This window comes from Bos javanicus, chromosome 1 (assembly GCF_032452875.1).
Source record: "Bos javanicus breed banteng chromosome 1, ARS-OSU_banteng_1.0, whole genome shotgun sequence".
Lineage (NCBI taxonomy): Eukaryota > Metazoa > Chordata > Mammalia > Artiodactyla > Bovidae > Bos > Bos javanicus.
The window spans coordinates 73,347,513-73,361,164 of NC_083868.1; the positions used below are offsets into that span (position 1 = coordinate 73,347,513).

The 13,652-nt window shown below is 37.5% G+C and overlaps 1 protein-coding gene across 4 annotated transcripts in view; it reads left to right on the forward strand.

The window, feature by feature from the left end:
* Positions 1-13,652, forward strand: part of ATP13A3 (ATPase 13A3) — a 79,008-nt gene that overhangs the window by 61,503 nt on the left and 3,853 nt on the right. For 3 of the 4 annotated variants that reach the window (XM_061412484.1, XM_061412503.1, XM_061412494.1), the window contains 3 exons: positions 869-957; positions 5,970-6,050; positions 7,873-7,962. In XM_061412484.1, coding sequence (XP_061268468.1) covers positions 869-957; positions 5,970-6,050; positions 7,873-7,962 — 260 coding nt within the window. The remainder of the gene's footprint in view (positions 1-868; positions 958-5,969; positions 6,051-7,872; positions 7,963-13,652) is intronic. The other variant, XM_061412512.1, reaches the window with a different exon arrangement.

Genomic DNA, 13,652 nt, shown 5'->3' on the forward strand with positions numbered 1-13,652 from the left:
GCAATTCCTAGGTTTTGGCTAGTGTTTTCTGTGGAAATAGTTTCATGGAGGAGATTAATGAAAAAGTGGGATTCACTTAAGTATAGAGTATAGAAATGTAAGTATAGATATAGAAATATACTTACATTCAACTTAGAATGCTTCTATTTAGGATTATAACTAATACTGATGATAAATGCTATCAGCATTTTTACAATCAACAATAATTGTCTTTGCATATAGTTTTAAATGATAATCTCATTTTGCCGTAAACAGTCTGGTCTCCTGTTTGTGAATTATAGATTGGCTTGATTATCTTATAAAGCGGCTATCTGTGATAAGTACAAATACATGTCCATAAAGGTCCATCCCTTGTTTTTTTTATAAATGCTGATTATTTTCACATTACATAAATAAATCCTTTGGGCCTGTATGATCTATCATATTCTAGGAAATATCATATAGCACACATTTTATATACTTCATCCACCTAAATGCTATGCTATGCTATGCTAAGTCACTTCAGTCATGTCCAACTCTGTGCGACCCCATAGACAGCAGCCCACCAGGCTCCCCCATCCCTGGGATTCTCCAGGCAAGAACACTGGAGTTGGTTGCCATTTCCTTCTCCAGTGCATGAAAGTGAAAAGTGAAAGTGAAGTCGCTCAGTCGTGTCCGACTCTTAGCGACCCCATGAACTGCAGCCTACCAGGCTCCTCCATCCATGGGATTTTCCAGGCAAGAGTACTGGAGTGGGGTGCCATTGCCTTCTCTGAATCCACCTAAATAGAAGTATTCAAGTCAAATTTAGGATTGACACTATACCAGTTGTTAATATATGCCTTTTTACTTGAACTCCCTAATTTAATTGTTTTCCTTTCTTTTCCAGATTTTTTTGTTGTATCTGTGATTATGTTGTATGCTTTCATATTATTCATCATGTTGCATCCAGTTGACTCTATTGACCAGGTTCTTCAGGTAAGGCTTAAGCACATCAGTTATTACTGGTTGTCTGAAAAATGATAGGATCTGGGATAGCAGTGGTTAATAAGATAGTAGGGGAAGATGATACATTATTCTTACACAGATGAGAGTGCTGGGTGATTGCTAGGGCTTAAGATTTATCCCCCTCCGTTGCTCTTATGTTACTGGGGGAAGAGACTAAACTGATTGTGTTTCTTTCTTCTAGTGTGTTCTAGTATAATTTTGAGCATGCCCTCTTCACGTTTCTAAAGTCCCAGTTGTTTTTCAAAGTGTTTGTACCACTGTATGAGAGCTTTTGTTCCACATCATTGCCAACATTTGTCTTAATGGGTACAAAAATGTCACGTGACTTTATAAGTAATTTTGATACACGGATGGGTAGGAGCCGTAGCCTTACCTCACATTGTTGTTTATCATGATCTTTTTGGCTATTCCTGAGCTTTTCCTCCTCCATATAAATTCTAAGTGTAGTTTGTCAAGTACCAGGAAAAGCCCTTTTGGATTTTTTATTAGAATTACACTGGGTTTATCAAAAATTGAGGGGGAGGCTCTCTCTTACTTCTTCAGAATTATCTTTTTTTCTAAAGGTTTTTATACAAGTTTTTATTAGATTTATTCCTGTAGTATTAACAGGGTTTGTTCCTCTGATACGTATCTGTTTAAAATTACATTGTGTGATCCTTTTATGCTGGTGAATCAGTGCATTTATTTGGACATTCATCTCACATCTATCAGCTTTGTCAGACTTTGTTCTTGGATTTTTAGATTCTCTTGGATTTTGTTTTAGACACTTATCTATAAATAGTGACTTTTTTTTTTATCACATTTTAATCCTTATGTCTTCTGTATATTTTTCATGTCTGTTAACAACATGAATGTTGGTGTGATAGTAATGTCCTTATCTCTATGGGGAGCATTTCTAGTATTTCACCATTGGATATATTATGGGCTGTAGGTTTCTGGTATATACATTTTACCAGGTTGAGGAAGCTTACTTCTATGGTGTTGGTAACATAAATATTTAGTTTTATCTAACACTTATTCTACAGCTGTTGAAATGATCACATAGTGTTTCTCCCAGGAGAATGTGGTGAATTACAGTTGACTGATATTCAGATGTTGAACCAGTACTGCATTTGTAGAATAACACCAATTTGGTCATGATGCATTCTTTTTTTATATCTGCTCAATTTAGTTTATTAAGATTTTCTTCGGAATTTTTGCTTTTGGTTGCATGAGTGAAATCAGACCTAGTTTTCTTTTCTTGATGTTATTGACAGGTTTGGATATAAAACTTATATGAACTTTATGGAAGAGCTTTATTTCATTAACTTTTCTGTATTTTAACTAATTCCTTTAATGGATATTTAGGTTGTTTCCACTGTTTTGCTATTATAAACAGTGCTGTATTTGCAGATTCTTGCAGACTTCATTAAGAAAGACATATTTAGAAGTTAACGTCAGTAGTAGAATTTCTTGGTCAAAGGATGGCAAGGATATCTAGAATCTGAATTTTTATAAACATTGTATTACTGGACTCTGGAGAATTTGGCAGTTTATAGTCTTACTGACAAAACGTGCTCCACTGGAGAGAGAATGGCAAAACACTTTGGTATTCTTGCCTTGAGAACCCCATGAACAGTATGAAAAGGCAAAAAGATACGATACTGAAAGATGAACTCCCCAGGTCAGTAGGTACCCAGTATGCTACTGGAGAAGAGTGGAGAAATAGCTCCAGAAAGAATTGAAGAGACGGAGCCAAGGCAAAAACAACGTCCAGTTGTGGATGTGACTGGTGATGGAAGTAAAGTCCAGTGCTATAAAGGAACAATATTGCACAGGAACCTGGAATGTTAGGTCCATGAATCAAGGTAAATTGCAAGTGGTTAAACAGGAGATGGCAAGAGTGAACATCGACATTTTAGGAATCAGTGAACTAAAACGGACCAGAATGGGTGAATTTAATTCATTTGACCATTATATCTACTACTGTAGGCAAGAATCCCTTAGAAGAATTGGAGTAGCCCTCATAGTCAACAAAAGAGTCCAAAATTGAGTACTTAGTGCAATCTCAAAAATGACAGAATGATCTCTGTTCATTTCCAAGGCAAACCATTTAGTATCAGAGTAATCCAAGTCCATGCCCCAACTGCCAGTGCTGAAGAAACTGAAGTTAAATGGTTCTTTGAAGACATACAAGACCTTCTAGAACTAACACCAAAAAAAGATGTCCTTTTCATCATAGGGGACTGGAATGCAAAAGAAGGAAGTCAAGAGATACCTGGAGTAACAGATAAGTTTGGCCTTGGAGTACAAAATGAAGTAGGGCAGAGGCTAACAGAGTTTTGCCAAGAGAACAGACTGGTCATTGCAGATACCCTCTTCCAACAACACAAGAGACAACTCTACACATGGACATCAATACTGAAATCAGATTGATTATATTCTTTGCAGCCAAAGATGGAGAAGCTCTATACAGTCAGCAAAAACAAGACAGGGAGCTGACTGCGGTTCAGGTCATGAACTCCTTATTGCCAAATTCAGACCTAAATTGAAGAAAGTAGGGAAAACCACTAGATCATTCAGGTATGACCTAAATCAAATCCCTTACGATTATACATTGGAAGTGACAAATAGATTCAAGGGATTAGATCTGATAGACTGCCTGAAAAACTTCGTGCCACTGTACAGGAGGCAGTGGTCAAAACCATCCCCAAGAAAAAGAAATGCAAAAAGGCAAAACAGTTGTCTGAGGAGGCCTTACAAATAGCTGAGAAAAGAAGAGAAGTGAAAGACAAAAGACAAAAGGAAAGATACATCTATCTGAATGCAGAATTCCAGACAATAGCAAGGAGAGATAAGGAAGCCTTCCTCATCGATCCATGCAAAGAGATAGAGGAAAGCAATAGAATGGAAAAGACTAGAGATATCTTCAAGAAAATTAAGAGATACCCAGGGAACACTTCATGCAAAGATGGGCTAATAAAGGACAGAAATGGTATGGACCTAACAGAAGCAGAAGAGATTAAGAAGAGGTGGCAAGAACACACACAAGAACTATACAAAAAAGATCTTGATGACTAAGATAACCAGAATGGTGTGATCATTCACCTACAGCCAACATCCTGAAATGTGATGTCAGGTGGGCCTCAGGAAGTATCACTACAAACAAAGCTAGTGGAGCTGATGGAATTCCAGTTGAGCTATTTCAGACCTTAAAAGATGATACTGTGAAAGTGCTGCAGTCAATATGCCAGCAAATTTGGAAAACTCGGCAGTGGCCACAGGACTGGAAAAGATCAATTTTCATTCCAGTCCCAAAGAAAGGCAATGCCAAAGAATGTTCAGACTACCACATAATTGCACTCATCTCACACGCCAGTAAAGTAATGCTCAAAATTCTCCAAGCCAGGCTTCAACAGTACATGAAACAAGAACTTCCAGATGTTCAAGCTGGATTTAGAAAAGGCAGAGGAACCAGAGGTTAAATTGCCAAATTCTGTTGGAGTATAGAAAAAGCAAGAGAATTCCAGAAACCATCTACTTCTGCTTTATTGACAACACCAAAGCCTTAGACTATGGATCACAACAAACTGTGGAAAATTCTTAAAGAGATGGGAATACCATAACACCTTACCTGTCTCCTGAGAAATCTGTATGCAGGTCAAGAAGCAACAGTTAGAACCAGACATGGAACAACAGACTGGTTCCAAATCAGGAAAGGAATATGTCAAGGCTGTATATTGTCACCCTGCTTCTTTAACTTACATGCAGAGTACATCATTTGAAATGCCAGGCTGGATGAAGCACAAGCTGGAATCAAGATTGCAGGGAGAAATATCAATAAGCTCAGGTATGCAGATGACACCACCCTTATGTGAGAAAGCGAAGAGGAACTAAAGAGCCTCTTGATGAAAGTGAAAGAGGAGAGTGAAAAAGCTGGCTTAAAACTCAACATTCAAAAACTGAAGATCATGGCATTTGGTCCCATCACTTCATGGCAAATAGATAGGGAAACGATGGAAACAGTGAGAGATTTTATTTTCTTGGGCTCCAAAGTCAGTGCAGATGGTGACTGCAGCCATGAAATTAAAAGACACTTGCTCCTTGGAAGAAAATCTATGACAAACGTAGACAGTGTGTTAAAAAGCAGAGATACTACTTGGTTACTGAGAAAGGTCTGTCTAGTCAAAGCTATGGTTTTTCCAGTAGTCATGTATGGATGTCAGAGTGGGATCATAAACAGCTGAGTGCTGAAGAGTTGATGCTTTTGAACTGTGGTGTTGGAGAAGACTCTTGAGAGTCCCTAGGACAGGAAGGAGAGCGAATCAGTCGATCCTAAAGCAAATCAGTCCTGAATATTCATTGGAAGGACTGAAACTGAAGCTCCAATATTTTGGCCACCTGATGTGAAGAACTGACTCCTTAGAAAAGACCCTGATGGTAGGAAGGATTGAAGGCAGGAGGAGAAGGGGATGACAGAGGGTGAGATGGTTGGATGGCATGAGTTTGAGCAAGCTCCTGGAGTTGGTGATGGACAAGGAAGCCTGGTGTGCTGCAGTCCGTGGGGTCACAAAGAGTCAAACATGACTGAGCGACTGAACTGAACTGATAGTTCTTTTTTATGAACTTGCTTTAAACAGTATAGAGTTTGAGTATTACCTCATTGTTAGATCAGTGTCTACTTCATTGTTTAAAGATAGGATTTTTTAAAAACTAGGGACATGTTAGAATTCATAATCTAGTAGAGTATGGGCTTTTGAATTTGAATAGGAATTGTCTCTTTAAGTTCAGCCGTTTAATGTATATTTTAAACATTTAGTTACTGCACTTTACATTTTATCATCTGAAAAGTGAATGGAGTATCTGCCTTGTGGCGTTGTTGAGGATTGAGTAGATAGTATACGTGAAAGTGTTTGGTATATAAGAGGTATTAAATAAATTTGGAAATTATGATATAATGTTATTATATCAGCTACATTACTATATTAACTTTTGTCTTACAGATAGTGTGTGTACCGTATCAGTGGCGTATAACTATGCTCATCATCGTTCTTGTCAATGCCTTTGTTTCAATCGCAGTAGAGGTAAGTAAGCACTTCACATAATCAAATGGCTGCCTTGCTGCTTTGTGATTTTTGGTGATTTAATGGTAGTGCAGGAAAAGGATAGGTAACATTATGGAGATCCACAGAGAGTTTGTTTCACTCTAGTTAAATTCATTTAGCCTTCTCTTCTCACTTTTTCTGTGAACTAATAATAGTCATATTAAGAGATACGAGGGAATTCCCTAGTGGTCCAGTGATTAGGACTCCATGCCTTTACTGTGGAGGACACAGGTTTGATCCCTAGTCGAGGAACTAGGATCCTGCAAGCCACACAGTGTGGCCCCCAAAAAAGAGAGATATGACTTAGGTACCATCATAAATAAGCAGTTAAAAATAAAAAATTAGTGATTGAGAGAAGATTGGTGCTCTGGTGGCCCATAAACTGGTAAACCGAGGCCGTGAGCTCAGAGTACCACCCGAGTCCTGTGATGTACAGTAAAGCCTCACGTTCAAGGGAGGAGAGGGACAGGGCTGTCTCCATGAAGTATAGTAAACATGAATAGTAAGAGAGTTTACTGAAAATATAAAATAATGACTGTTATAAACTTACTCGATTGCTGGAACTTCTCCCTTGGTATTTACTTTTAAGTTTCCCTAGAAGAAAGAGGTCTTAAGTACTCTTTGATCCATTGTATACCATCTGGTTATTCTCTAGGATTGCCGTTAGGTCAGCTTTTCTAAAAGGAGATAGTAAGTTCTCATTTGATGCTTATTAATAAAATTTGGTCTCTTCTCAGAACTACTGTTATAATTCACTCTTAGAGTAGAAGTATATCAAATGAAGAAGGAGATACTGTTGTGATTTTTTTAAAAAATTTATTTGTGGCTCTGCTGGGTCTTTATTGTTGCACATGGGCTTTCTCTGGTCGTGCTGCATTTGCTTCTGATTGTGATAGCTTCTCTTGCTCCAGAGCACAGGTTCTAGAACTTGCAGGCTTCAGTAGTTGAGGCACATGGGCTTACATCTTCCCAGACCAGGGACTGAACTTGTGTCCTCTGCATTGGCAGACAGAGTCTTAACCACTGGACCACCAGGGAAGTTCCAGTTGTGATTTTTTTAAGTTAAGGGTTTCATAGAGTAGGCTTTTGAATTAAAATTAGGTATTTGTGGAAAATATGTATACTTTAGAGATAATAGTTCTAGACTTAGAAATTATGTTTAATTTGTTATCTTTCTAAAAAATGACTTTGTATTAAAATTGGGGCCATAGTGGTGGCCTGGTAATATTATGGTACTAATCTTTTTAGGTTGCCCAGTTTAATGTATTTTTGCTATTTTATGGAAAGCACATCTAAGATAATGTATATTAAAAGCTTTCCTTTTTCTATAGTTTATCTTTTCATGTTAATGTTATTTAAGATAAAATATTTTTAAAAAACAGATTTCTGGGGAATCCTTTCTAATCTCCATTGATTTATTCTTGCTTACTATCAAAAGAATTATTTTTCATCATGCTCACATAGGTATATTTAAATACAAATAATTCATTGTTACAAAAAATAATTCATATTACAAAGCATTATTTTAATATGAGAAGGGCCTGAGGATTCATATAAAAGCCATATTTTGTGGAAAATTTAGAGACCCCATTTTACCAAGAATTTTGTGATGATTTATATTTGTTACAAAAGTCCTGTTGTATTCTTTATCCTTTTTCAGTATTTACTGAAATTCTCTGTGTGAAAACCAAATCATGTTTTTCACTAATGTTTCTGCATTGTGAGAGCTTTTTTAAACGTGTGCATTAATAAAGAATGATGTAGTTGTTTTTAATGCTTAACTCACTGGACTGTCTCTCAGAATTTCTTCCTTGACATGGTCCTTTGGAAAGTTGTGTTCAGTCGAGACAAACAAGGAGAATATCGCTTCACCACCACACAGCCACCACAGGTTGGAAATCAGCCTTACTCAATTCTTCACATCACTTGTGTACTCTGCACTGTGTAGGATGTGTAGGATGGTATTCTGTTGTGTGTTGCTCAACCTTTCCCTCTGTGCCTGGTATTTCATTTTTTTGTAAAGACATCCTAGAAAATTCATGGCAAGCATTTGTTACAGATGTTTTAGGACTTCAGAAATTTCAAAATCTCTTTTCCATTCCGATCTCTTTCATGTCACTATGCGAAGGTCTTGTCCTCACTGGTAAGAATTAATTTTCTCATTTCTGTCTGGCTTTAATTTTGTTTCTGGTTTTTATAGAGAGTCCCATTAGAAGCTAAATGAGATGGATGTAAATAAAGTTATGAAATGGAGATTGTTTCTTCATGGATCAGTGTTCAGAAGTCAAAATTTTGAGGAATTATTTCTGATTCTTTGTTAGTTACTATATCTTAATTTTGGGTTTCCCCAATCTCTCATCATTCAGAAAAATTTTCAGAGAGAGTGCTCATTTTTATGCAAACCATGGTTTAGGACTTTTTACTGTTTTTATGGTAAAAAGGAAAGAGAAACAGAATAGAACCAATTTTTTTTTTGGTATTAGGATGTTGAAATTCTTGACAGAAAATATAGGTTAGTCTTATTTTTTAAACCAGTACCATTGAATCACAGCACTGAGCCAGCTTACTGAGTGCAGAGAACTTGACAACATAAAGCCTCACTCCCTCATTTTGCCCATTGCTATTTTTAGGTACAGTTTATACACATGAGTTCTAAACTTTTCACTCATCCCAAGCCACACAGATGCTTTCCAAATTCAAGAGGATTCCCTGGCGTGGGTCACTCACTTATTTTTAGCCTTCTTTTACCTGAGCAGCTGTGTTCTGAGCTTTGCTGTGGTAATTCATTAGGCTTGATGCCTAGCATAGTATCACAGGATCAGTTTATAAGAGGTCCTGTAGAGCACCATTTCCTCTTCTCATGCTCGATGATGAGTAGGGATAGTTTTGTAATGAAGTGATGAGTCTGGAATCTGCTTTCGCTTCTGTATCTCAATGCCGTGTAGTACCCAGTTGTCCCCAGTAGTGTGACCAGAGCTGTATTAGAGACTCAAGTCCTGAGCAAGACCTCCTCTGTCCTGGTTACCTCACTGCATTACTTCAGAGGGTTAAGTCTGGGTCATATCATCAGTCCTCATGTAAAATGTCTGTACTGTCAAAGCCTTGGCCCAGGAAAACATTTCTGTTGAGTTTTTAGTTTTTCCAAAGAGATCTCCGACAATTAATCTAAACAGGAAATGCAGATTCTGAAGAGGAACTATACCCTGATTAAGTCAAAAGTGGGTATCATAAAGCTCCTTTAAACCATTTGAATTGGAAAGCCCTCCTCACTTTTCAATCAGAATTAAGTGGCAGAAAATTCTATCATTTGTTATATCTGTTTTCTAAAAGTTTATAAGTAAGTATGTGTCCTCATTGTTTTTAGGAGTCTGTGCCTCTCATGTGAAGCTGTACCTCTCAAGTGCTGTGGGGGAGAGTGAAGGCAGAAGAGTGGTCTAGAGCAGGTGGCTCCAGCAGGCCCACATGTTTACCAGTTCTGAGCATCACTGAGTAGACAAGGATTTTGGTCTTCATTATCTATGGTCATGATTTAAGGAAGCATTTTTAAAATTACTGGCTTTAGTAAAGAGAGTTCTTAGAAACTCTTAGCACAGGATGCTGTGCTTTCATCTTCTAACACTTCCGTTTGTAGTTTACTCTCACCGTTCGTATTTGTGACCCTTGGAAACCGATCAGTTAGTCAGATTACTGTAAGACTCAGTCAGGAATAATTACACTCCCCGCCACACACACACACAAAACAAATACAAATCCTTCCAATCTTAAGGTATTTCTAACTTTGGTTAATACATAAAGAGCATTCAGTCAGCATGCCATGGTTATGCAGTTTATGAGAGTGGCAGAGCTGGGAGTTGAAGCCAGGGTTTCCAATTTCAAGAGGAATGTCTTTTCCACTATGCCACACTGCCTCCTTTTATGGGGCCATAGAGATGCAAAGTAACATAACAATCAAGTGACAAAATGGAGACAAGCAATAGCTACTGTTTCAATACCTACTTTTTATGGTAGACACTGGGAGGTACTTTGTATAAATTCTCTCTAATTGTTACAATCACCTAAGAGATTAGGATAGAGAGATTAAAGATACCCCTGTCTTCACAGATGAGGAAATGGTGTTAGAACTGGAATTCAAATTCAGTTTTATCTGGGTCCAGGAAAGGCTTCAGAGGCTTCAAAATTCTTAAAAAACCAAATAAACTTAGGTGTCATTTTATTTAATAGTAGATGTTTTAGATATGGGGTGTTTTTTTTGGCCCACTGAACATTCATGCAGCTAACCTAATTTAGATACAGGTAATGTTTTTATATAATAGTCATTTATTTCCCATATTTTTTATTATTAATAAAATATTAATGTTTTTTTCTTATTAACGCTCAGTGGCCTCAGTAAATGTCCGTTGAATCAAATTGAATCAAATGGTTAAATAAACCATTTGTAAATAATCAAAGTTAAAACTTTTATGTAACTATTTTTTTTCCTACAATGATCTTTAGTGGCCCCAGATATTAATACTTATTCTCTGACCAAAAAGAAAAAGTAGAGAAAGGAAAAAAGATTGTTGAAATGGCAGTGATTTTCAAGCAAGGATATTCACAAAATGCCTGAGCTGCACCCTTCATCTGCTGAATGAGGAGTGTTCAGTGGAGAACCCCATCACCTGTGGCTTACTATGCAACTTTCCCGTGTTTGAGATCTGTGCTGCATATTCTCTTTTAAAGAAGCGTTTGTGTGTATCCTGTGTCTGTTAAACCGAGGCTGCTTAGTGTTGGATGTAAAACTAAAGTCATTAATATCAGGTATTTTGATATGCCTGAGAATTTGTCCTGATTTTGTTTTCCTTTTAGAGGGAAAAAATCCAGATGTCAGCCATAGTCTTTATGCCACTTAGGATATTATTCAAGCTTATTTAGATAGAATGCTAATTCTGATTGTCTTTGTTTCATATTCAGGATTGGTATGAAAAAAGACATATGAATACCACAGTACCATTACAACATTTTCCCTGTAGCATAACTTTATATTTTACTTTCTACCCCTGAAAACATTTCCTAAAAGACACTGCTAGGAGTAAGCATTGGGGTTCTGTAATGAACAGCTTGGACTGGTCTTCTAAAAAGCAGGAGAATTTTAACTTTTTGAAAGTTCTTTGTGGTTTCTCTGCTGGGCTGCAGTAGCTACTTTCCCTTTCTCTCAGGGATACACTTGGTTATTTAACCGTTCCTTTCAGCAGCAAGTCACAGGATCCTGTTGCTGGGGCTCCTGTGTTCTGCTTCAGGGACTTGGCCTTGATGTTTAGGGAGGCCTGGTGCACACTCTTAGCCCTGTGATGCAGCTCTTCCCTCTCCTTGCACAGTGCTTGCCTTTGTCCTCTTGCCACCGTCGTCTCTCCCTTGATTTAGTTCTCATTTTGGCATGCCTGTAGCACCTTTTATTTTCTCTACCAATGAATTCCATTGTTTGAGGATGTTTGTGGTATGCTTGTGTTTGTAAACTAACAAGTCTATGCTTGCTTATGGTGTATTTTTGTGTATAATGTTCAGGGGAGGTGAAGGCTCAAGAACAAAATATGAATCTAATGGGGAGGGGGGATCCCTAGTGTTCCATGGGACTTAATTTATTATAACAAGTGTATGCTGCTTTTAATAGGGACATGGGGATTTTTTTTTAAAAACATACACTTTAAAAAGAATACTATGCAGTTGTGATTCTGTTTGCAATGGAATTTGTTTAAAATGTTATTGCTTGCCTTTCTTTACTGGTGGGGAATGATGGATTTAATTTGTGTGTGTATGTGTGTGTATCTTACATTTGAATACACCTGACTGACTTTCCTTAATTCGGCCTGTTATGCATTACTTTCAGCCTAGCTGGCTCATCTGGGCAACAATGCCTATATGTTTCTGGTCCCCCTCTCTTCTTTTTTTTAAAGTCACCTTCCTTCACCATTCGCCCTTTAACCATGTCATTTGCTATAAAGTAAAAAGTGACAGCTTTCACATTGATTTAGGAACAGTGATTTTTTTTTCTGTAGTTAGATTGAAGAATTTGAACAAATCTTGGGGAAAAGATAGGTCCAAGTGGTGAACCATAATTTTAGATTAAATATTAAGGTATGTCGTGCATGTGCCTGTACTGGAAAGGAATTATTCTTTGATCACCTGAAGAATCCTCTGTCTAGTCTCTTCTGTATTCTAAGGCAGATGTTCTCCTGTGGATTTCCTTTAAGGTGATAACTTTTTAGCTATTATATAGAGGCTACTAGATAAATAACCCTCAAATCTGTATCCCCACTCACCCACCCCACCACAGATTCAGTATAGCTTACTTGTGACAGGTCACAGTTTTTGCCTTTAAACGCTTGGTAATGGTGCAGCTTACTGTGTTTTGTCGACAAGAGTAAACTAGAAGGCCTTTAAAAGCACGTCGTTACGGTGTCTGTACATTTCATGGGGTTGCAAAAAGCCAGACACAACTGAGCGGCATTCACTTCTTTCGTGGTGTCTTACGTTCCTGCACGTGCTCTGCCGCGTGCCCATCCCCAGTTTTGAAGGGAGAGAGAGTAGTAGGTCCTGGAGACCTACCGAGTAAAAGTATGAAGAAATTTAAAAAGGTTTTCATTTTAAAGTATTTTTGCTGTTCTCCATTGGCCAATTGAGAAACCTGTGTTTCAGGATCTGTGTTACATCAAATTTGTCTTGCTCCATCATGAAGGTGTTTTGAGAGTTAACATTAGAATGTCTTTGTCAGTTATTCCATTCCGTGAGATTACAGGTGATCCTTGAATATGTCAAGGATTAGGATCGCTGACCCTCCCTGCAGCTGTAAATCTGCCAAGATTTATATAACTTATAATTAAAGAACCCTCAGATAATGGGGTCCCTCCGTACCTTCAGATTCACCCAATCATGGATCATGTGGTACTGTACTGTTTACTGAAAAAATCCACGTGTAAGTGGACCTGCACAGGTTCAAACCCATGTTGCTCAAGGGTCATCTTTACTGCAGTTGAGATTACACCTGGTTGAAGCCTGGGTTATATGTTGATGGCAAAACAAAACAACCTAGGGTTTAAATTTTCTTTGTAGAAGAAACAGTCAAAGTAATTTAAGGATTGACTGTTCTTCAGAGATGAAAGTAACTACAGATCTCAGTATAGTCATTTGGTTTTATTTCCAGTTTCAATTAAGACAAATTCTGAGGACCTGTATTGAATTTACATTTTTTGTACAGTAACCAGGAACTCTGCTTTCTTGTTCTCCAAGAACTATCTAAGATCACATTCAGTAAAAACATTAGGATTGATCAGAAGGATTTCTGTGACAGCAGAGCTTTTTATAGTGAAGTATTACTAAGAAATAGTACTTACTTTATACCTCTCTTTCCAGTTGTGGAGGACCAAGGGGAAACCATCGTTATAAAATAAATTTGTTTTTTTATGTTAATGAGAATGTGGTTTTAAAAGAAGTGATAGACATTAAACATGATCTAAGCTCTGATTTTGACCTAACAATATTTAAATAATACTTTGAAAGCTGATGCTAACAGTAGCAGTGGTATCTTTATACCATTTTCTTCCAAAA